Source organism: Argopecten irradians, chromosome 13 (genome assembly GCF_041381155.1).
Source record: "Argopecten irradians isolate NY chromosome 13, Ai_NY, whole genome shotgun sequence".
NCBI classification, from domain to species: domain Eukaryota; kingdom Metazoa; phylum Mollusca; class Bivalvia; order Pectinida; family Pectinidae; genus Argopecten; species Argopecten irradians.
In genome coordinates, this window is record NC_091146.1 from 11,721,893 (window position 1) to 11,747,775 (window position 25,883).

At 35.5% G+C, this 25,883-nt stretch overlaps 2 protein-coding genes across 6 annotated transcripts in view; one reads left to right on the forward strand and one right to left on the reverse strand.

Moving 5' to 3' along the window:
• Nucleotides 1-358: 358 nt before the first annotated feature.
• LOC138305938 (phosphatidylethanolamine N-methyltransferase-like) lies at nt 359-12,937 on the reverse strand. 5 transcript variants are annotated; one of them, XM_069246240.1, is made up of 8 exons: nt 12,857-12,937; nt 12,415-12,562; nt 8,253-8,345; nt 7,200-7,315; nt 3,508-3,653; nt 3,027-3,138; nt 1,587-1,661; nt 359-530 (listed from the first exon to the last, which is right to left on the reverse strand). In XM_069246240.1, the coding sequence occupies exons 2-8, from the start codon at nt 12,481-12,483 to the stop codon at nt 485-487; spliced, it is 657 nt and encodes a 218-aa protein (XP_069102341.1). In that variant the 5' UTR covers nt 12,484-12,562; nt 12,857-12,937; the 3' UTR covers nt 359-484. The 5 variants fall into 5 exon arrangements, with proteins under 5 accessions (XP_069102341.1, XP_069102339.1, XP_069102338.1 ...); XM_069246238.1 differs by having other exon boundaries at nt 12,731-12,879; XM_069246237.1 differs by having other exon boundaries at nt 12,415-12,889.
• A 50-nt stretch (nt 12,938-12,987) lies between these two features.
• Nucleotides 12,988-25,883, forward strand: part of LOC138305937 (MYCBP-associated protein-like) — a 37,956-nt gene continuing 25,060 nt past the window's right edge. Inside the window, exons 1-10 of the mRNA XM_069246236.1 lie at nt 12,988-13,564; nt 14,885-14,964; nt 15,472-15,578; nt 16,681-16,745; nt 17,004-17,110; nt 18,490-18,616; nt 24,193-24,309; nt 24,648-24,717; nt 25,367-25,452; nt 25,601-25,701. Coding sequence (XP_069102337.1) covers nt 13,423-13,564; nt 14,885-14,964; nt 15,472-15,578; nt 16,681-16,745; nt 17,004-17,110; nt 18,490-18,616; nt 24,193-24,309; nt 24,648-24,717; nt 25,367-25,452; nt 25,601-25,701 — 1,002 coding nt within the window. The 5' untranslated portion in view covers nt 12,988-13,422. The remainder of the gene's footprint in view (nt 13,565-14,884; nt 14,965-15,471; nt 15,579-16,680; nt 16,746-17,003; nt 17,111-18,489; nt 18,617-24,192; nt 24,310-24,647; nt 24,718-25,366; nt 25,453-25,600; nt 25,702-25,883) is intronic.

Here is a 25,883-nt window from a genome sequence, read left to right on the forward strand (position 1 = left end):
ATTGGTGTTTGATCGTGTATATATGTCTAATAAACACAAAAAATAATAAAAAATAACTATATTTGTTTTTGGTGCATGAGCATCAGAACTTCATTCTATATATAACATAGTGCCACGGAATTTTTTCGGGATGCAATTAATTATTTCTGATATTTTTATCTTGAAGTAAAATTAGAAGCTCAAACTTTCCAATGGTGATAATGGTGTAAAGTAAGTAACTTTTGTAACTGAAGAAAAATACCAAATCGTCTGATCCTGTTTTTGATAGTGAAAAAAATACCATTTGTCAGCAGTGGAGCATCTTTAATCACTACACCACCTCATCACCCTAAGATGGACAGACAGACAATAGACAATGGACAATTCTAATGAATTTTTATTTGAAAAAATAAATATATCACAACATCTGAGTGAATGTAATATGGGACTAAGTGATTTTTAAGTCACATTGGAATTAATAATTAAGAGTTCTAGACAGGAGTGATCATGGTATCTTTCTTCTTTGACTGTAGATATATGCTGTGAAAGGCCTGTAATTCAACAAAATCAAATATTAACATCATTTTTTTTTCTTTGAACAAAGAATTCTTTGCAATATTTAATTAGTTACTCACAAACTTGATTTCTAAGAATAATTTTTTTTACAAGTAATTTGGACAATATCCATTTCAGAACAAGTCTGTGGACCAGTGCCAAATCTTTGGTGGTTTTATAGGCTCCCAATCTTCTTGAGAATTCATCAAGTATTTTGTCTATTTAACTCAATTTGTACACCAATCTGATTAAAATACAGATCCTTAATAGCATTACGTTAGATAAGAGGATCTGAGAAAATCCCATTAGGGGTCATGTCCAGGTGACCTTTGAAAATAGCCAATCAAATTGCTACTTGCAAAATTTTGACAGTGAATTTCAGGGGACGAAATAGTTAGAGAAACTGTCAGAATTATTGGTTTACGTAGTCATCTTGCCCAAGGAGCACAACAAAGCTAATTGTATATGTACACTGGGACAAAATATCGTTTTCAATTGATGTAGCAAGGTGTAGAAAATGGATTGGGTATGAATACCACCTGGTATAAAGGTTATCTGGACGTGACCCCCTATGGGATATTATCAGATCCTATATTTAACGGAGAGGTTATAAGGATCTGTATTTTAAGTACACTGTAATGAATGAATCACCCTCCCCTATGTACTTTGAAAAGGTAGTTGTCTTGACCCGCTAAGGCTGACTGTTACTGATTCAAAATTAGACTGAAAGTCAATCTTTATTAGTGAAGATAAACTTCCATGTGAATTTTCTTCAGATTACTTTAACATGATCATTTACATTTCTGTATTAGACCCAATAAGTGACCAGGCTTAAAATTAAAAAAAAGGAAGGGGTACTTAATAGAACTTAATTTCATGACATAGCTGCACAAATAAATCAATTCGCACAAGAAATGCACAAATAAATCAATTCGCACAAGAAATCAAATATTCAGTCTGCATTTTATTTGTGGTAAGTGATATTGAGGCTTCAAAAAGAGGGATAACACTTATCGGGTCGACTGTGAGAATTAATTTAGCCTGTTACTTACCCTTCATACATTAAGGCAACTTTGTAAACTATGGCTACTAACACCGTCACCACTACACCTGTCTGGCTGGCTTTTCTGTGAATAAAAACAATTTCAATTAAAATATGGTTGTAAATATGATGCTTAAATACAAATTTCAAGTATTGACAAATTTCGTACTATTTTTTACAGTATACCAACAGTATATATATTGTAAGGTTCCTGATCATTTTCACACAATTTGACCACAAAATGACCATTCCAGATTTTAACTTTTTCTCAACAATACCATTGTTTCAATATATACTGATACATTGTGATATTCTCGTTTCGATATATCAATACTGAACATTTATATCAATGACAGCTTTAGTTGTATTAGTTCCTACATAGTAATCTATTTAAGGAATGATTTTTAATTTTTGTTGTTTACTGGTGTGTAAAATGCATTTTTTGTACAGATATTTTAAATGACGCGCATCAGCGCGTCATGTTGAAATATCTGTACAAAAAATGCAGTTTACACACCAGTAAACAACAAAAAATTAAAAACATTCCTTATATTTACATTTCGACTGACCATTTCATTTATATTTAGTGTTCCGGTGAAATAAACCTTCATTTTTCAACGTAATACGATTGATGGAACAGCTGAGTAATTGATGGAACCACGAAACAGCTGACTCCAATTTGGCGGGAAAATGTGTCAAGTTCTGAGAGTAAATAAAATATAGTTCCAGAATAATCTTATCGTTTTTAATCCATTTATTTCATATGTTTTCATTTTTTTTATTTTTTAATATTAACACAATGCTTTCCATTGCATTCAAACTGATGTTGATATGGAACCTTTGTCATTGCATATATTTTGGCCTAACCGGATGCGCATTCACATAAGGGCAGAAGTCAGTGTTTCCGTTTGTGTTTTTGTGCAGCAGCCCTTCTGCGTTTACGCAAGTGTAAACGATTGCCCGGTTAGTTAGGTTATATAGGAAAGTGAAAACGGAAATGTAAATATTAAGCATTAAACGTCTTTCAGTTGGCATTCATTGCCAATATGAAAGCCAACTGGACAGAGGCAAATTCCATGAAGCGCGCTATATAGTAACAATTCTATGTTGAAATACCATGGGATTTTGCATCTATAAAGAATTAATCATTCGTTATTGTCAAAGATATGGAACAGCTATGTGAACAGCCATTTTCCGTGATCGCTGGCACAATGATAATGATGTCATGATAAGCAATTGATGTTCATAGTCTATATGACTGTCAACTGCGCTTGGTATTAGCTTACATAGTGGAAGTGCAATGGAAATATAAATATATAACCATGAGCCCTCAAACTCATCAAGTACAAGAAAAAACAGCATTGTCCAGTTTAAACATTTATGAAATAAAACCAACAACCAAATATATCAAATATAAAAAAAGAAAAAGAGGGACTAGGATTATACTTACACCAGAGCTGCCCCTAGAAAATTTAGAGTTGATCCCACATACATTGGATTTTCTAACACGTTGAAGGGGAAACCTGTGACTCTCTCGTTCATCAGTATCCCAAAATAATCACCTGGATCAGAAGACATGCAAGAAACATTGAAAAAAAAGTCTACATCTAAATATTTATTGATGATGCTTATGCATGTGATGTTTTTGTATTCGGCTCTCTAAAGTAAATATCTGAGGTAATATTATATAATGTAACTATTCTGATTTATGTAGATTGCCAACGTCCAGTGAAGATAACTCAATATGGTACAGTATCTGTCTAGTGTACTAACCTTAATTAAAAAGTACAGGCTCCATTGGCCTTATATTGCGTTAAGGCATTAATAAGGACTTTCATCAAAAAATTTAAAAAGATCACTTGCATGGTGCTTTGGAAAGTCCTTAATCCCTACAAATCTGTAAGCCTATTCAGGATTAGCACTCAACATACCAAGGAATGTTCCGTAGAAGCCAAGGCTATAAAAACTAGAGAATACAAGAGTTGCTCCGATCCAAATGGAGGCGTATCCCGACCAGAGAATCCAGTTCTCATACAGAGCAGGCCATTTAGGCTGACTGTCAAGCATCAACTTAAACCTGAAATAGAGACAATTATATTATCACTAGAGATAAAGGGAGACAACTGTTAGGTTTATAGATTAACATCCAGTATTAAAGACAAAGAATCACTACTTACTATAAAGGGAGACAACTGATAGGTTTATAGACTTACATCAAATAAGATCAAAGCTTACTATAATGGGAGACAACTGTAAGCTATATAGACTTACATCCAGTAAGAGTTAGACAAAGACTCACTACAAGGGAGACAACTGTAAGCTATATAGACTTACATCCAGTAAGACCAAGACTCACTACAAAGAGAGACAACTGTTAGCTTTATAGATTTACATCCAGTAAGACCAAGACTCACTATAAAGGAAGACAACTGTTAGCTTTATAGATTTACATCCAGGGAGACACTTTAAAGGGAGACAACTATTAGCTTTATAGATTTACATCCAGTGAGACCAAGACTCACTTTAAAGGGAGACAACTGTTAGCTTTATAGACTTACATCCAGTGAGACCAAGACTCACAATAAATGGAGACAACTGTTATGTTTAATTTATAGACTTACATCCAGTAAAACGAGACTCACTATAAAGGGAGACAACTGTAATCTGTATAGGTTTACATCCTGTAACACCAAGACTCACTATAAAGGGAGACAACTATTAGCTTTATAGACTTACATCAAGTATGAAAAAAACTCAATATAAAGGGAGACAACTGTAAGGTTTGTAGACTTATATCCAGTAAGACCAAGACTCACTATAAAGGGAGGCAATTGTTGGCTTTACAGATTTTCATCCAGTGAGACCAAGACACTGTATTAAGGGAGACAACTGTTAGGTTTATACATTTACTTATAGTTAGACCAGGACTCACTATAAATGGAGGCAATTGTTGGCTTTATGGATTTACATCCAGTGAGACCAAGACACCCTATTAAGGGAGACAACTGTTAGGTTTATAGATTTACAACCAGTAAGACCAAGACTTACTTTAAAGGGAGGCAACTGTTAGGTTTATAGATTTACATCCAGTAAGACCAAGACTCACTACAAAGGGAGACAACTGTTAGGTTTATAGATTTACATCCAGTAAGACCAAGACTTACTATAAAGGGAGACAACTGTTAGGTTTATAGCTTTACATCCAGTAAGACCAAGACTTACTATAAAGGGAGACAACTGTTAGGTTTATAGCTTTACATCCAGTAAGACCAAGACTCACTACAAAGGGAGACAACTGTTAGGTTTATAGCTTTACATCCAGTAAGACCAAGACTTACTATAAAAAGGGAGACAACTGTTAGGTTTATAGATTTACATCCAGTAAGACCAAGACTCAATTTACAGAAATTGACACTTCAAGTATCAGAGTTCAACAAAAGATCTACTTATTCAATCTTGCATTGCTATGATTAAGAATAGATGGTTGTAATATTACTAGCATTTAAAGACAATCAATGTTCAAATTACTTGAACAAAGAGAAAAATATAATGATTTCTTGTTCATAACAAGGACATCACTTTGATCATTACCACGGCAGAAATATTTCTTCAGGAGATTCTTTGTGTAATTTTTGCAAAACTTCTACATTGTTAACTGGTGTAACGAGTACCTTTTTAATATGTACCATATCACAAGAGGATAAAAAACACTGGAGCTTTACATTATGTAGTAAAATTTCATGGAATTTGTTTAAAATAGTTTTAATGGAACAATTTCTATGCATTATTTTCATTCTGTAGGCTACTATCCATGCATTTATGTCAAGGATTAAAACAGTCTGATTAAAAAAAATACAGTTTTGAAAAATACTTAAGTCTTGAAACATGAAATTGTTTAAGAACTTAATCATAAAATATAATTTGAAGAAAGTGTCAGATCACTGCAGCTTAGATTGCGCACGTGCCAGCTGAGTGGAGTTGATCATAGAGCTGCAAAATGTAAACCAATTCTTTGTCAAAACTTAATATGTCTTAAAAATTCAACAATTATTTTTACATAAATAACTTCAGGTTAAGTAAATCTTATTAAATCATGACATCATGTTATTTGAACTTTGTTTTGATGACAATCAACTGACATGAATTCCACATCATTAACCAGAGGGCAGTATACAACTCTTATATAATTCTATGAATATGGACAGCAGGATTAAACTACATTTGTACATTTGTGTACGAACAAACTGGTTGTATTTTTTAATTCTAAATACATAAAAGAACCTCATAATTAATTGTGTTTATGTTATGGTAAAATAATAATTTCACTTCAATCATGTATATGCGTAAAACTTTTGTACATAACTTAGGACACTTGTGTCATCCCCAACAACCAGGGTCGTGTGTAAGTGTCCAGTTTATGAACGAAACTATTTCATGTAAAGTATATAATAACATGTTCACAGACATGAAAATGTGTTTAAACCTTATTGCCAAATGAATAAAACTAAATGTCTAGCAAAAACATCGAAAATTGCAAATTGCAAAATATAAAAAACGGTATGCAATTTTTTTTTTGTTCATAAACATGGGACACAGTAAACATCGCACAGAGCTCATTGGTAAAATGGGCTTTACTGTTACTACAAAATGTATGTCCAATTGTTGTGATAATCTTCATCTTCAAATTAAACTATATTAAACTATATCTCATTTGTAAATCACATTTTAAGAAATCATTGACAGTTGTCATAGTTTCAAACAAATATTGCCAACTTATCCTCTAATTTTCGTTCATAACCACCGCTAACTCCGCCTGGACACCGGCAGTGTAGTAACTGTCATGAACACAGGTGGACCAGCTGGGAATGTGGTTGTATATGTCATCAATTTATCAAAACTGAGTATTCTAACTAAAGAAGGGATTTCTTGCTTTTCCACAAATTTGTTGCAGTTCGGTGAATGATTTTTGTTCATAACCATAGGACACGGTATCTTACAGGATCAATCAAAACAGGTTATATGAGACAATTGTTTATCAATATTAATGGGAAGTGTTTTAATATGTTTGATACTACTACACCTTATATTTATGGATATTAAAGTAATGAAGAACAAGACAAGAAGATGACAACACATAAAATATTATTCTTCCTGCCTGTGGACACAGCCAGTTATGAACAAAACATACTTTAATGTGCCTATATGGTCATAAATATTTATGTTTCAGAAAAAACCATTATTGGTTTTCAACATCAACATGTCTATCTCTTAAAAACAGTGAAGTGACATGGTTTTATTGATTTCAACACTAATAGTTTAAGGGTATGAAGATAACATCAATCCATGTGTAACAATTTTTGTTCAAATTTTCGTATTTTTTTTGTATTTTTTTTAGATATTAAATTCAACTCCCACACGTTCATATTTTTTGTGTGGTTCTGTTAGATTGTATTTTTATTTATCTTTAACCTTGTACAGGATTGCTTTTTGAAAGAAATAGCCAAATTCTATAAAAAATGATTTTTGAAGTCCTGGTGGTATTGTACCCAGTATCAAATATGTGCACTCCAGTAAGACAAAGACTCAATATATAGGGAGACAACTGTTAGCTTTTTAGACTTACATCCAGTCTCTAAATAAACCCAGGGATAGGATCATCAGACCCATTACAATGGTTCCTTGTTTCTTCCCTCCGAGGGCCTTACTCATTTTCCGTGTCCTGTACTGCCATCGAGCAACCTTAAAACAGAAAATGTTAAACATGAGATCTTATAGAAAATGTGCAAATATGAGATCTTACAGAAAATGTGAAAAATGAAATCTTCAGTGTACAAGTAACAGAAAATGTGAAAACATGAGATGTTCATTGCTCAAGTTACCTTCCAATGTTGATGTATTTTAACAATCTCATTTTTCTATGGTGTCTTCTTTTTAAAGTTCATTGTTTTTAGCTTTTACTTAAAGTCCCAATATCTGTATCAGTCTGATTTTTTTCATGATTTAGAAAAATATTGAAAAAAATCCTGTTGTAAATAATGCAGAAACAGTCCTGACTAAATCTAAGTCAAATAAATATTGAACATCCCTAGGTGGGTCCCATTTAGTCAAACAAGCAGAAGTTAGCCGACATTCATTGTAACGTCGTTGCCGAGAACGTCATGTGACTACAGTTTCAACGTAACGTCTGTCCAAACTCTTCCGAGAACGGGTCATAGACTTTCTGACTTTCGTTCGGCAATAATCATAACTTCTATGATGACCAGTTTAAAATGAAGGCATGTTTACAAGTATCAACTTTTAACAACTGCTGTACCAAAGTTATTAAGAAATCATTGTAAATATTCTTCATTACACTTAATTTCAACTACATCTACAAATACTAACAATATCGGGGTCAAATCTTACTTGACTTTTTGTTGATAGTTAGGTATAGTGTGGCTTTAAGTCATGAATACCTGGTAGATTTTTACATTTCTAATTCTTTACTTTTATTCTTCTTTTTTTTTGGAGAAATTTCTTAACACACTGAATTAAAGAATATGTTACCATATCAAAGGTGCAATACTTGAGGTTTACAATGTAGTAAAATTGTAAATTACAGCATTAAAGAAATCTTTTAGACACAAAATGCAAGCTTACAATATTCTTTTTTAAGAAGAATATTAACAAAACTCACAGTATTCCAGAAGAGTGGGTTAAATATAACAAACCCACAGGTTAGCCATAAGTTCAAATCATCCACCATGAGATATTGTAGAGGCCACTCCATCTGTAACAGTCAATTCAAAATTTAAATTCAGTGTAAACTGTGGTTAACAGTTTAAGTCAATGTATATGAAATATTTATAACACGCATCCATGATATACAGTATTAAGATACATGCACATCTTTATCAGAATATGAAGTTTATTTTTAATTTTTCATATTAATTAGCATAAATCTGGCATTATAAGATGATTGCTATCACAACTATAGTAACAGCTACCTTGTACATGTACATAAATATTGATCCTACAAATCATATCTACACAGAATTTGAAATGCAACAATTTTACTGCTGAGAGCATGTTTGAAAAAATGTTGACAGATTTTGGGTCCAAAAGGGACCAAATAAAAGATACTACTTTTTCAATGATTCTGGTAATGATGATGCAACAAGGTATGGCACAATCATTAGAACATCCAGCTCGGGTCCTGTGTTCAAGACGTTTCTCAACATTGAGTTGAGTGACACATTATCCACCTTTTAAGTTTTAACCTAATTTTTTATGATGCTAGACAACCAGAAGCTTCCGTGAAAATAAATAATAAATGCACCACAATAAGCTAACCATGGTATCAACTAAGTAGAATTATAAAAACTAAAACTTCAGGTTTGGGTATGTCCCTTCCATTACACATTTACCATAACAATTAACAGTATTTAGGCAGATTTCATACCTGGTTTTGATGACTTATCATTATATAATTAGTACAAAATACATATTTGTTATAAATGCTTTACATTTTTCAATCAATAAGAATTTCACCACTTTTGCAAATTTTCAGTGTCTTGACCATCCTTCAGATCCTTAACACACATGACTTGAAAGCCAGCTAAGTAAAATGATACTAAAATTCATGGTGAACATGCACCCTCTGCAGACATCGCTAAATTTGCCGGCCCGATGGACATGTCCGGCAAAATTTGGCTCGAACCGCCTATTTTAAAATCTGGTCAGGACCGACCGTCCGGCAATTATTGAGTACTGGATTAGTCAGTAGAAATGGTGTCTGTGAAGTATTTTGCAGGTGCTGAACCTAGCAAATATGTAAACTGCATAAGATAAATTAGATAATCATGAAAACAGCTGCCTGGAATCTTATAGCAGAAAGTTAAGTTTACTTAAAAAATTCACATTAATGTTCGGTCCGGCAAAGTCTTGTTCGATCCGGCTTACTCACAGTCCTTGCCGGTCCAAATGTCCGGCCTTTTTTTCCAACTTTCACGATGTCTGCCTCTGGAGGACACCTTTTTGGAATTTGGATTATTTACACAAATGTACAATTACATGTATAAAACTACTGGTACTTTACCTTTGAATATTGTAGTTTTGCAGACCTCGTTGGATACTTGTCTATAATCCTTGAATGCTAACGAGCAATTCACATAAAGTTTAAAGCCTTTTTTTCAAGGCAAAAAAAATCAGTTACTACAAATATTCTAGCGAAATCTGTGTATTAAAAATTCAGTCATCATGAGCTATCTTGGTCAGTAGAGGTGTTAGGTAAAATTTTCCATTGGTCAGTTATCTTCATTCTATAGTGTACCCGGTAACCTACATTTTTATCAATACTGAAGGAGCTTCAGCAAACATTTCACCTTTGACCTTTGATATTATCTACACAACCGTCAATGTTCAACACCGTGAAAAGTATTGGTGAATTTTAATATATCAGTGAATGATTTCATTGAATTCTGTCAATCTACAGTTAATGCTGCTTCCACTCTTTGAGAAGACTTAATTACAATGGAAATATGATTTTCATTGTAGAAATCTATATCTCAACTTTGCTATACACACCAATTTTCAAACAAATGTACATGACAGATGCATGCTCAGATCAAGTGATCAAGGTCTGAGGGAGATAAAGTGATACAACACTAAGCACTACAATACATCGTGATCCAACTCACTGATGCTACAATGTAAACCTCTAATATTTTAATAACATGTTGTTATGTATTGATTTTAAAATACATAAAATCTGCATATGAATAATTTAACAAGTCATGACAATAATAAATGCTTATCATTATTCTAGGAATATTGATACAAACAGATTTCTGAGTTCAATTTTAACTATTTAGGGATAAATGTATGTAAATTGAAAAAAAAACCCCACAGATTTCTAGTACAAGTACAATTTTAACTACAATGACATATATATGCTGTCAAGTCTTTGTGTCATTATTTATTTCTTTCCCTTGAATTTTTAAAAAAAATTAAACCATAGATCTGAAAAACGGTATTCTATATTATATTATAACTATTCCACTAACAAACTTAAGAAAATCAACAATTTTGAAACTGAATTAAATATGCTGTTGTACAAGCAGTGATTTTTTTGGGGTGCATTTGGGGCCGAAATTCAGCCCCTTCCCCTGCAGAAATTTAGCTGTATTTTCCCAATTTTATGTAAATATTTTACCAATTAAAGAAAAGCTTCTGTTAAATACACGTATATGCATTTCAAAGAAGGAAAAATGTAGTATTTTCCCAATTTAAAAGGTACATGCCCCTGAGATGATCATATGAAAAAATCACTGACAAGTTATAGGTACATGTACATGACGATACCTGGTAGCCTTATCAGTGTCCTACAATGTAAGGTACATGTGTAAATGTCATGATGTAGTTCTAACAGTGCATGTGAACTTACCTACAGTACTAATGAACTGTCATGATCAGTGTTACATTATCTGTATCATTCACATATGCATGATGAGTGATAAATCATGCAGTTCTGTTTTTTTTTGTTTTTTTTTTCAATTTCCAGACCCAAAATTCTCTATTCCTGACTCCAGAATGTGACAGTATCAATATACAGTAGGTAGCCTAAGCCTTTATAAAAAGAAATGTTTTCCATATTATTAAAAACCTCTATCAACCCTATCTTTTACCAAAAATATAACTTTATGATATATGCAAATCCTGATCACAGCTGTTTTGGTAAATGTTGTTTTAGTTGTAAAATCAAATGATTTTAAAACTTCGATTAAGTTTGATCACTCTAGTAAACTAATGGCTAAGTGGTAAGATGTTGGTCAGTTACGACACATACAAATGTTGTCTATAAACTATATTTACCTCTGTAATTTGAAACCATAATTGGGTATTAAAACCAGCTACAATATAAATGCAGCCTACATTGTGTGACCTCGTGGTTCATATGTAACAGAGCACATAATTTGATACAAACATAATCACTGCCTTTGCCAGGATTCAAACTCAGGACTTCTAGGTAACTAGTCTGACGCTCAACTGATTGAGCTAAAGATTAATTCTCTCTAGCCGAGCAGTAGATTGCGGCTAGTATTCACCAGGGTTACATAATCCCCCCTCAAGGACAGAACTTGTCCTCGAGTTTCCAGGGGTTAACAGCGATACCTGTGGGGCATGGCTGAGTATTTCCCCGAGTCCCTACATCGATCGGCACCAATGTACATTATGTAACAGAGCACATGATTTGATACAAACATAATCACTGCCTCCGCCAGGATTCGAACTTGGGACCTCTGGGTTACTAGTCTGACACTCAACTGATCGAGCTAAGTAAAGAGAAGTTCTATATATCATTCTAATGTATATTAGGCAAAATAAAAAAAATAAAAAAAATAAAAAAGTCTAATAATATAGGCAGGTTTAGCAGACTAGTATTCACCAGGGTAACACATTGACATACAATAATGTAAGAGGTTTTCTGCTCACTTCTACCAGAAAAAGAATGTCTCGGGCTATTCTATTTCACTTGTATCGTAATTAGCTTAAAAGTGAGCAAAAGAAAACAAAAGTTATTGAGATGGACTACCACCTGTCAGAACATACAAAAATTACCAAAATTATACAAACATAAAAAATTAACATGTAATCTACATCAATATTATACATACAGGTACATACATGTACATTTTGACATTTTTGACATGTTAAGTACTGTAGACTAATAGATCTACATGTTATAAGAGCTGATTATTGAAAAAAAAGGAAGAGAAAGAAACAGAGTATTTAAAAAAAAATTAACCTGATTTTAAAACGATTTATAAAAAAGGCAGGAAAAGTAGGGTGATACAAACCTTTGATAAGTCTACAAAAATTGTTTCATCACAGCAACCTGTTGGCTTTCGTGTCGTCTGCACCGTCATTCGGTAAGTCCTCGGACTTTATCCATTCGCACAAGAATGAATGTTAGTACACAGCACGAAAACGCAATCAATACAAGTTCTAGAGTTAAAAAAATACTCAAAATATAATAAACATAGGCTTAAACAACCAACTCGCGCATCAAAATATTTCTAAAAATTCCATTCATTGAAAATCAGTTGCAAAAAAGGCCAATGATAAACGTGTCTATCAGTTTTTCCTTGTTCAAAGACGACTTCTTTTAATTACTTTAGTAACGATGGTTGCTTTTTACCAACATCAATTTTCTGTTTCAATATTTGTTACTTTCTAAGTATAGATAAAGCTATCATTTTCGATATAAAGTTATTTTTATAACCGGATGAAAGTCATTACAGATTTTCTGCCATAACGGATGTTGATTCTGTGTCAGGGGAAGTAACTCTAGCATGACCGGAAACTATTAAAATCTAGTTGTGTAGCGGGATTTTTGAAAAGGAAACCACGTTTTCTCAATTATTCTTGAACAGAGAATAATTTCTTGTCCTTTTTCAAGTTATTTAGCTCCTAAGTGATAATTATGTAAGATGTCACATGTTTATACAAGAAATGTTACGAAACGGAGCGTGGTAATTACCATAGCAACCGATGTAAGGAGGTACGCATTTTCCCGAAATTTCGGTTCTAAACGAATGAAGAAACTTCTTATCTTGGAGGGTGAGAAATACTCAAATAGTTTGATTTTCAAATCACTAAGGCAAACGTGATTATCATTTTTTCTTTTAATAAATGAAAGATATAATATTCATTGTGACATCATCAATTTCTGTGTACAACAAACAATGACAATCGTCGATTGTGTTCATTGTGTTTATTGGATACGTGAATTATGGGAGATGCTGCATCTGCCTCCACGATGACAGAGATTTAACTCAAACTAAAAGATCGATTTACAAAACGAAATGGAGAGTAAGACTAGCATTGGAAACAAAAGTACAAAAAAGGGTGCGTTTAAGAACAAGAAAAGTCTGATGCCACAACCTTCAGGCAAAGTTTCAAAGCGGATTTCAAGTACAAGCCAGGCAAAAGACTCAGCATGCGCAGGTAAAGTATTTTTATTTGTTACGTTAAATCTATATTAGATCTATATATATACTTTCTTTGGAATTAGATCGTTTTTCAAAATACAGTGTACGTCAGTTTAAAGACTTCAATAAATCTTTTAGCATACATGTACATGTACATGTGTAAAAGGAGCGGGTCGGTGTGACTTGTACATAGTGTTAAATACGGTCTCTGTCACTCAACTGACGGAGCATGCTTCTTTGGCTCAGTCGGTAGAGCCGTAGATTTCCACGCCGGAGACCCGGGTTCGGTTCCTGGTCTGGGCACTCGACAGGAATGTGTATTTTCCCTGTTCTTCTACATTGGCGCCCAACTAAATAACCCATGGTAGGTGGTTAAAGAGTCTCGGGTTGAGATTTAGGAAATCTCAAGAAAAACAGGGGGAGTAGTGTAAAAGGAGCGGGTCGGTGTGACTTGTACATAGTGTTAAATACGGTCTCTGTCACTCAACTGACGGAGCATGCTTCTTTGGCTCAGTCGGTAGAGCCGTAGATTTCCACGCCGGAGACCCGGGTTCGGTTCCTGGTCTGGGCACTCGACAGGAATGTGTATTTTCCCTGTTCTTCTACACATGTATGCTCATTATTGTTATTATATGTTAAAATTTAGATTTTACTAGAATCTACATGCATGATGTCACCACCGAGAAAGTTGCACTCATCATAGAATTTTGATATTTCTTCAATATAGCAAATAGCAATAATATTAATTTTAGGCTCAACTTGCTGTCACAAGATCAAAATACTATAGTTTTTGCAAACATAATAGATAAAATTAAGACCTAGCTTCCTGCGTGGAAAAAGATCTACTCATCCTTTGTTTTTATTTCTTCTTAACTGAACAAAAGAGGCATTTTCAAGATGATCTAGGGAAAAAAAGGTGGTAGCTTAATATATACTGTTACAAATAAATAACAACCATTTCTCTAATATGCATAGTATGAGAGCTGCCAGTATAGATCCATACTCGATACTCTAGGGGTTACTTTCAGTGTGGATACAATGACGAAACCCCTTGATTGTACCATTTATAAATTCAATTCCTGTTTTCTCTGTTTTATTGACACCACACTTAGGACAAGGTATATTAGTATGGCGGATTTGAGATCCAAAACGACATTGGTACTATTTACTGTCCCACCTTCGAGTGATTGTAACATCATCTTTTAACATGATTTTCGTGACATCAGAGGGTGGGGCTAATTAACGGTAAATCATACTTTACCCATGTTCTTAAAGGATCTCGAAACTCTCATATTATGTAGTATCTTAATTTAATGCCCATGTTATTAACTAACAGAGAAGAAAAAGCAAGTTCAGCCAAAGATTTGGGATAAAGAACTTCAGCAGATGGTGATTGATCCACGGAATCTGCTGATGGTGAGTGTGTCTTGCAAGCTGCTTTTTCAGTGGGTGCCCAGGTAAAAATGAAGAAAATACAAATTAGTTTCAATTGATCAAATGAGCATCAGCGCCAGTGGTTTAGAACAAAAAGAGGGGATGGCGCTAATTTGTAGTAATTTTCTGCTCAAATTTTTTTTTGCTTGCATAATTGGTACATAATTAATATTCATGATTTTAATGTACAGCATGTATACATTTATGTTTCTGTCACCATTCACCTTACAATACATTTTCTATGATTATATGAAAGGCTTGTCCAAATTTGTTTCTATTATGCATCCCTTATTTGCTTAAATTTTCTAAACACCCTGGGTATTGGTTAAATGTTTATCCCATCTTTATTCCGATTTCAATGGTTCGATTTCGATGAGATGGTCCAATTTTGATGGTCCGATTTCGATGGTCTGGATTGTGATGACATATGTTGGTAGGCCTGCACGACTTCACATGTTTAATGACTCAATCCTTTTTCTTCCCCTGAAGCTGAGGCTTCACAATCTCCAAGCATCACAGAAAAGCATCGCCAGCTGTTTTGCGCATGCCCCAGAGAAAGATATTGTAGTTCGTAAATTAAAACAGGAAATTCCTGGGTAAGTATAAACAGAAATTCACCTAACAGCAGGATTTGGTTATCCAGACTTTGGTAAAACATAACTCAAGACTATTTCGTCTTGGCATATTACAGAGTTAGTTCAAGTATAAGTTCCCTTGCAGGTAGGTACAGTGGAACTCGGTTAATAAAAACTCAAAGGGACCGAGATAAAACTTCGAGTTATCCGGGTGTTCGAATTAAGCGAGTTCTCATATCTAATGACGATCTCATTTCTTGGTATATATAGACCGGTTCCATGTTGTAAAATGTTGTGAACAAGAGAGATGTCAAAATCGCCGATTGTAGTTGCAAAATTATAACAATAAAACGAGATATATATTTTGAAATGCTGTTCTACATCAGATTTATGGGCATTTTCGGCGAACGTGTTGTCCAAAACATCTCATTTCGAGTTATAAGAACATTTTATGTATGATTTTTGTAATTCGGACCCAAAATTTACTTCTATTATCCGAGTTCTTCGAGTTTTCCTAATTTGAATTATCCGAGTTCTTTAAACAAAGATAAAGAGGGAATTCGGCTGGGACCAGCAAAGTACTTCATATTATTAAGCCGGGTCGTCGAATTATCCGAGTTCGTATTGATCAACCAAGTTCCACTGTATATCGATTGTGACCTCATTTTTTTGTGGGTGTAATTCACATTGTTTTTGAGAAAAGTATGAGGTTAACTTACGCTCGCAAACACATAATATTACAATCAATACCTACTCAAAAGGGCAGATAGCTCTGTAATATGCAAATATATAATGGTTATATTGATGCTCACAAATCAACATTTTTTATGATTTTGTTTAAAAAATTAATGACAAATGCTAAAAAAGGGAGATAAAATATTGCATCAATTAAAAAGTTTGAATCTTAATTGCCTTAAATGTGACTAATTAACATTTCAATCTTATTAAAACATATAACCTTTCATGAAATAATTGCATCTTCTTTGGTATTGTCTCTTCCAAAAGGTCAAAACCTATTTGTAACTGTATGTTGTAACATTCCTTTGTGTTTTATAGTCATCACTTACTGAGTTATAAGAGTTGTTCCCCTTCATCATAGATTCAACAATACTTTGTGTTTCAGGAAAACATACATGGTTCTCAAACCTGCCTCTCCTTCTGCTGAAATTCATTACAGTCGGGATATAAGTAAGTACACATATTAATGATATTATATCTACACAATGTATTATATTTTTTTATATTTATGTGTTGATAAAACAAAACTCTGATGATTTGATGTGATCTTCTGTAATTGACCATCATATTAAACCAATCATATATTTACTAATTAGTAATTACAAATTAATCATAATCCGTGCATAAATGTTCAATGAGTTGACGAGGATAGAGCCTAACTGTACAATAGAATTAAGTCTTCGTTAATCAACTACATAATTCCATCAGGCTATGCTGGCCCAAGGTTTGATGACAAGGGGATGTTCATCTCTCACAGTATTCTAGGAGGACTGGAAGATTTCAAAACTATGGCACTACAGAAAGGACAGTTTCAGGTAACTTAAGATTTCAAAACTATGGCACTACAGAAAGGACAGTTTCAGGTGGGTTAAGATTTCAAAACTATGGTGCTACAGAAAGGACAGTTTCAGGTGGGTTAAGATTTCAAAACTATGGTACTACAGAAAGGACAGTTTCAGGTGGGTTAAGATTTCAAAACAACTAGGGTTACTACAGAAAGGACAAGGCGTTTCAGGTGGGTTAAGATTTCAAAACTATGGTACTACAGAAAGGACAGTTTCAGGTGGGTTAAGATTTCAAAACTATGGTTACTACAGAAAGGACAGTTTCAGGTGGGTTAAGATTTCAAAACTATGGTACTACAGAAAGGACAGTTTCAGGTGGGATTAAGCTTTCAAAAACTATGGTACTACAGAAAGGACAGTTTCAGGTGGGTTAAGATTTCAAAACTATGGTTCTACAGAAAGGACAGTTTCAGGTGGGTTAAGATTTCAAAACTATGGTACTACAGAAAGGACAGTTTCAGGTGGGTTAAGTTTCAAAACTATGGTAATACAGAAAGGACAGTTTCAGGTGGGTTAAGATTTCAAAACTATGGTACTACAGAAAGGACAGTTTCAGGTGGGTTAAGATTTCAAAACTATGGTACTACAGAAAGGACAGTTTCAGGTGGGTTAAGATTTCAAAACTATGGTACTACAGAAAGGACAGTTTCAGGTGGGTTAAGATTTCAAAACTATGGTGCTACAGAAAGGACAGTTTCAGGTGGGTTAAGATTTAACAATAAAACCAATTAAGGTGTTTATATCTGTTGTTAGGACTATGATCTGTTGTTAGGACTATGATCTGTTGTTAGGAAACCAATGTAAGGTGACTATGATCTGTTGTTAGTGTTTATGATCTGTTGTTAGGACTATGATCTGTTGTTAGGACTATGATCTGTTGTTAGGACTATGATCTGTTGTTAGGACTATGATCTGTTGTTAGGACTATGATCTGTTGTTAGAACTATGATCTGTTGTTAGGACTATGATCTGTTGTTAGGACTATGATCTGTTGTTAGGACTATGATCTGTTGTTAGGACTATGATCTGTTGTTAGGACTATGATCTGTTGTTAGGACTATGATCTGTTGTTAGAGTTATGATCTGTTGTTAGAACTACTGCTAAATAATTTATTCCACTTATGGTCGTTTTCATATCTAATAACATTAACAATCTTTAAGATTTCTTGAATATAAATTTCATGTTTTTAAAACAAATATGATTATGTATTATTGTCAATAATTAGCAGATTATAATGAAATTTATGCAATAATGATTTATACAAAAATCATGAATTGAAAAATTTATAGTTACCCGTTATTTGTCTTTGATCCACATAATTATACCTCTTCTTGTTTGCTGTTTCCAGCATTTGTTCACAGAAAAAGAATGCAAGAAAAAGACGAGAAAGCCCCTTGTGGATGACTTTTGTAGCCCACTAAAGACATGGAGATACCATCTAAAGGACTGGAAACGCCTTCAGCACCACCTCTCTGGTGAGTGGTTATTACATGTACTTTATCTGTAAACACCTTCAGCACCACCTCTCTGGTGAGTGGTTATTACATGTACCTTATCTGTAAACACCTTCAGCACCACCTCTCTGGTGAGTGGTTATTACATGTTTTACTGTAAAACCTTCAGCACCACCTCTCTGGTGAGTGGTTATTAATGTACTTTATCTTAAACACCTTCAGCACCACCTCTCTGGTGAGTGGTCATTACATGTACTTTATCTGTAAACACCTTCAGCACCACCTCTCTGGTGAGTGGTCATTACATGTACTTTATCTGTAAACACCTTCAGCACCACCTCTCTGGTGAGTGGTCATTACATGTACTTTATCTGTAAACACCTTCAGCACCACCTCTCTGGTGAGTGGTCATTACATGTACTTTATCTGTAAACACCTTCAGCACCACCTCTCAGGTGAGTGGTCATTACATGTACTTTATCTGTAAACACCTTCAGCACCACCTCTCTGGTGAGTGGTTATTACATGTACTTTATCTGTAAACACCTTCAGCACCACCTCTCTGGTGAGTGGTTATTACATGTACTTTATCTGTAAACACCTTCAGCACCACCTCTCTGGTGAGTGGTTATTACATGTACTTTATCTGTAAACACCTTCAGCACCACCTCTCTGGTGAGTGGTCATTACATGTACTTTATCTGTAAACACCTTCAGCACCACCTCTCTGGTGAGTGGTTATTACATGTACTTTATCTGTAAACACCTTCAGCACCACCTCTCTGGTGAGTGGTTATTACATGTACTTTATCTGTAAACACCTTCAGCACCACCTCTCTGGTGAGTGGTTATTACATGTACTTTATCTGTAAACACCTTCAGCACCACCTCTCTGGTGAGTGGTTATTACATGTACTTTATCTGTAAACACTGTCAGCACCACCTCTCTGGTAAGTGGTCATTACATGTACTTTATCTGTAAACACTGTCAGCACCACCTCTCTGGTGAGTGGTTATTACATGTACTTTATCTGTAAACACCTTCAGCACCATCTCTCTGGTGAGTGGTTATTACATGTACTTTATCTTTTAAACACCTTCAGCACCACCTCTCTGGTGAGTGGTTATTACATGTACTTTATCTGTAAACACCCTTCAGCACCACCTCTCTGGTGAGTGGTTATTACATGTACTTTATCTGTAAACACCTTCAGCACCACCTCTCTGGTGAGTGGTCATTACATGTACTTTATCTGTAAACACCTTCAGCACCACCTCTCTGGTGAGTGGTTATTACATGTACTTTATCTGTAAACACCTTCAGCACCACCTCTCTGGTGAGTGGTTATTACATGTACTTTATCTGTAAACACCTTCAGCACCACCTCTCTGGTGAGTGGTTATTACATGTACTTTACCTGTAAACACCTTCAGCACCACCTCTCTGGTGAGTGGTTATTACATGTACTTTATCTGTAAACACTGTCAGCACCACCTCTCTGGTGAGTGGTCATTACATGTACTTTATCTGTAAACACCTTCAGCACCACCTCTCTGGTGAGTGGTTATTACATGTACTTTATCTGTAAACACCTTCAGCACCACCTCTCTGGTGAGTGGTTATTACATGTACTTTATCTGTAAACACCTTCAGCACCACCTCTCTGGTGAGTGGTTATTATCGTACATTACTTTATCTGTAAACGCCTTCAGCACCACCTCTCTGGTGAGTGGTTATTACATGTACTTTATCTGTAAACGCCTTCAGCACCACCTCTCTGGTGAGTGGTTATTACATGTACTTTATCTGTAAACACCTTCAGCACCACCTCTCTGGTGAGTGGTTATTACATGTACTTTATCTGTAAACACCTTCAGCACCACCTCTCTGGTGAGTGGTTATTACATGTACTTTATCTGTAAACACCTTCAGCACCACCTCTCTGGTGAGTGGTTATTACATGTACTTTATCTGTAAACACCTTCAGCACCACCTCTCTGGTGAGTGGTTATTACATGTACTTTATCTGTAAACACCTTCAGCACCACCTCTCTGGTGAGTGGTTATTACATGTACTTTATCTGTAAACACCTTCAGCACCACCTCTCTGGTGAGTGGTTATTACATGTACTTTATCTGTAAACACTTCAGCACCACCTCTCTGGTGAGTGGTTATTACATGTACTTTATCTGTAAACACCTTCAGCACCACCTCTCTGGTGAGTGGTTATTACATGTACTTTATCTGTAAACACCTTCAGCACCACCTCTCTGGTGAGTGGTCATTACATGTACTTTATCTGTAAACACCTTCAGCACCACCTCTCTGGTGAGTGGTTATTACATGTACTTTATCTGTAAACACCTTCAGCACCACCTCTCTGGTGAGTGGTTTATTACATGTACTTTATCTGTAAACACCTTCAGCACCACCTCTCTGGTGAGTGGTTATTACATGTACTTTATCTGTAAACACCTTCAGCACCACCTCTCTGGTGAGTGGTTATTACATGTACTTTTTATCTTACATGTACTTTATCTGTAAACACCTTCAGCACCACCTCTCTGGTGAGTGGTTATTACATGTACTTTATCTGTAAACACCTTCAGCACCACCTCTCTGGTGAGTGGTTATTACATGTACTTTATCTGTAAACACACTTCAGCACCACCTCTCTGGTGAGTGGTCATTACATGTACTTTATCTGTAAACCCTTCAGCACCACCTCTCTGGTGAGTGGTTCATTACATGTACTTTACCTGTAAACACCTTCAGCACCACCTCTCTGGTGAGTGGTTATTTCATGTACTTTATCTGTAAACACCTTCAGCACCACCTCTCTGGTGAGTGGTTATTACATGTACTTTATCTGTAAACACCTTCAGCACCACCTCTCTGGTGAGTGGTTATTACATGTACTTTATCTGTAAACACCTTCAGCACCACCTCTCTGGTGAGTGGTTATTACATGTACTTTATCTGTAAACACCTTCAGCACCACCTCTCTGGTGAGTGGTTATTACATGTACTTTATCTGTAAACACCTTCAGCACCACCTCTCTGGTGAGTGGTTATTACATGTACTTTATCTGTAAACACCTTCAGCACCACCTCTCTGGTGAGTGGTTATTACATGTACTTTATCTGTAAACACCTTCAGCACCACCTCTCTGGTGAGTGGTTATTACATGTACTTTATCTGTAAACACCTTCAGCACCACCTCTCTGGTGAGTGGTTATTACATGTACTTTATCTGTAAACACCTTCAGCACCACCTCTCTGGTGAGTGGTTATTACATGTACTTTATCTGTAAACACCTTCAGCACCACCTCTCTGGTGAGTGGTTATTATATGTACTTTATCTGTAAACACCTTCAGCTTCAGCACCACCTCTCTGGTGAGTGGTTATTACATGTACTTTATCTGTAAACACCTTCAGCACCACCTCTCTGGTGAGTGGTTATTACATGTACTTTGTCTGTAAACACCTTCAGCACCACCTCTCTGGTGAGTGGTTATTACATGTACTTTATCTGTAAACACCTTCAGCACCACCTCTCTGGTGAGTGGTTATTATATGTACTTTATCTGTAAACACCTTCAGCACCACCTCTCTGGTGAGTGGTTATTACATGTACTTTACCTGTAAACACCTTCAGCACCACCTCTCTGGTGAGTGGTTATTACATGTACTTTATCTGTAAACACCTTCAGCACCACCTCTCTGGTGAGTGGTTATTACATGTACTTTACCTGTAAACACCTTCAGCACCACCTCTCTGGTGAGTGGTTATTACATGTACTTTACCTGTAAACACCTTCAGCACCACCTCTCTGGTGAGTGGTTATTACATGTACTTTACCTGTAAAACACCTTCAGCACCACCTCTCTGGTGAGTGGTTATTACATGTACTTTATCTGTAAACACCTTCAGCACCACCTCTCTGGTAAGTGGTCATTACATGTACTTTATCTGTAAACACCTTCAGCACCACCTCTCTGGTAAGTGGTTATTACATGTACTTTACCTGTAAACACCTTCAGCACCACCTCTCTGGTGAGTGGTTATTACATGTACTTTACCTGTAAACACCTTCAGCACCACCTCTCTGGTGAGTGGTTATTACATGTACTTTACCTGTAAACACCTTCAGCACCACCTCTCTTGTGAGTGGTTATTACATGTACTTTACCTGTAAACACCTTCAGCACCACCTCTCTTGTGAGTGGTTATTACATGTACTTTATCTGTAAACACTGTCAGCACCACCTCTCTGGTAAGTGGTCATTACATGTACTTTATCTGTAAACACTGTCAGCACCACCTCTCTGGTAAGTGGTCATTACATGTACTTTATCTGTAAACGCCTTCAGCACCACCTCTCTGGTGAGTGGTTATTACATGTACTTTATCTGTAAACGCCTTCAGCACCACCTCTCTGGTGAGTGGTTATTACATGTACTTTATCTGTAAACGCCTCCAGCACCACCTCACTGGTGAGTGGTTATTACATGTACTTTATCTGTAAACGCCTTCAGCACCATCTCTCTGGTGAGTGTGGTCATTACATGTACTTTATCTGTAAACGCCTTCAGCACCACCTCTCTGGTGAGTGGTCATTACATGTACTTTATCTGTAAACACTGTCAGCACCACCTCTCTGGTGAGTGGTTATTACATGTACTTTGTCTGTAAACATCTTCAGCACCACCTCTCTGGTGAGTGGTTATTACATGTACTTTACCTGTAAACACCTTCAGCACCACCTCTCTTGTGAGTGGTTATTACATGTACTTTATCTGTAAACACTGTCAGCACCACCTCTCTGGTGAGTAGTTATTACATGTACTTTATCTGTAAACACCTTCAGCACCACCTCTCTGGTAAGTGGTCATTACATGTACTTTATCTGTAAACACCTTCAGCACCACCTCTCTGGTGAGTGGTTATTACATGTACTTTATCTGTAAACACTGTCAGCACCACCTCTCTGGTAAGTGGTTATTACATGTACTTTATCTGTAAACACCTTCAGCACCACCTCTCTGGTGAGTGGTCATTACATGTACTTTATCTGTAAACACCTTCAGCACCACCTCTCTGGTGAGTGGCATTACATGAACTTTAACTGTAAACATCTTCAGCACCACCTCTCTGGTGAGTGGTTATTTCATGTACTTTTGGTGGGTGTATGGGAGGGGGTGAGGGAGAAGTTGTTGGGGACAGAGGGGAGGGGGGATGGATAATGCTCCTCTATATCTGTTTTGCTTCTTCTCACCAATAACTGTTACCTTGTGTCCAATGTTTTTGTTTTCTGAATACCTTTTTATATGTTGGCTTGTAACTTGACTATTACCACATTAAAAACAGTGATGTTATATATGTGTCATGTACACTTAGAAATAGATAAAAATTGACAGGGTAGCTATTGAGACATTATTTCCAGAGTACCATCATTCTAATCTTGTGTACAACAACAATGTAGGGCACCATCCACATAGTGCACTGAGGGTGTTGTTTTGATCTCCATTCTGGCCATGTAATTTTTTTTTACACTTGAACCTGGTTGTGAACTGTTTACTTGGCTTCAGGTGCTGTTTCCCGCCCCATGGAGGACCTCCTGATGAACACGTCCGATTTTTACCCAAAGCCAATACAGAACAGACAACACGTACACGCAGCATTAGAAACTGTGTACTCCAGTTTTGGTAAGAAGAGATATAACTTAATAATAAAAAAGAATTTGTTTTTCTGATTACAGTTGAAAAAACTTGATTAGGCAATTGCTTCAAAACAGTGCATGCTTTTTAGTTTTCCCTATTTTTTTACAACATGACTTCTCCATTGCAATATTGAGTTACAAAAATAAATTAACTTTTGTAATGCTTTCTTCTGAGAATTTTCAGTTCATAAGGTTTCCTTAAGGAATGTTCGTGGTAGAGCTGATGTAATAGTTTAATTTGTAGTTAATTGGTATGACATCAACTTTCAAGGTTTTTTGTGATATATTTTTACTAAAAAATCACATCTGAACACAATTTTCTAGGAGAGGAAAGGCAAGCCAGTCGATTCTGGAGGCAGAGAGTACCAAGGGGAGATGATTTGACAGGGATACAGTAAGTATCTGTAAACCAAGGGGAGTCAATCTAACAGGGATATATCTTACAGTAAGTATCTGTATACCAAGGGGAGACAATCTGATAGGGATACAGTAAATATCTACATACCAATGGGAGACAATCTGACAGGGATACAGTAAATATCTATATACCAAGGGGAGACAATCTGACAGGGATACAGTAAATATCTATATACCAAGGGGAGACAATCTTACAGGGATACAGTAAGTATCAGTATACCAAGGGGAGACAATCCTACAGGGATACAGTAAATATCTGTATACCAAGGGGAGACAATCTTACAGGGATACAGTAAATATCTATACCAACTGCAAGGGGAGACAATCTGCCAGGGATACAGGAAGTATCTATATACCAAGGGGAGACAATCTTAGGGGAGACAATCTTACAGGGATACAGTAAATATCTATACCAACTGCAAGGGGAGACAATCTGACAGGGATACAGGAAGTATCACCAAGAGGAGACAATCTGACAGGGATACAGTAAATATCTATATACCAAGGGGAGGCAATCTGACACGGATACAGTAAGTATCTTTATAATATAGGAGTACTATTTCTTTCAATCAATATTAAGTGTATAAACGAAGAAAACCTAAACCTTCCTTTTTGAATTTTTGCAGTACCACACTGAACCAATCAGATGAAGGGAAGTTCATGGCCTCTGAGCAATTTGTAGATGTTCCCGATATTGTCAAAAAAGAAAAAGGTTTGTATACATATGTATGTTATTTATTGATGCTATAATTATTACATTTTTTTGTGTATTTCTGTTTATTTCAAAGGCAGATTTCTATACAATGTATTTTCATTACTTTTTGATATTAACCTTTAATGTCTCTTTATCTATTTTGAAGGAGGAAAGATACGAAGCTACCCTGCCTACTATACCCATTACTTGGAGGAACAGGAATCTGTTGTGTCTGATGTCATACACATCCTCAACCCCCACCACCCAGTATGTTCATGACTATATTCAAAAATTTACTTTAATGTCATCAATCATTGATTTTCTAAAATACAAGTGTTGCTGTGTTTAAGGATAGAATTTTTAAAATCTTCTTTCACTTTTTTTTTTGTTTTTATAATTTTGTAATGCTGGAAAGTGATTGCATCATATAAGCATGAGAAATTTATATT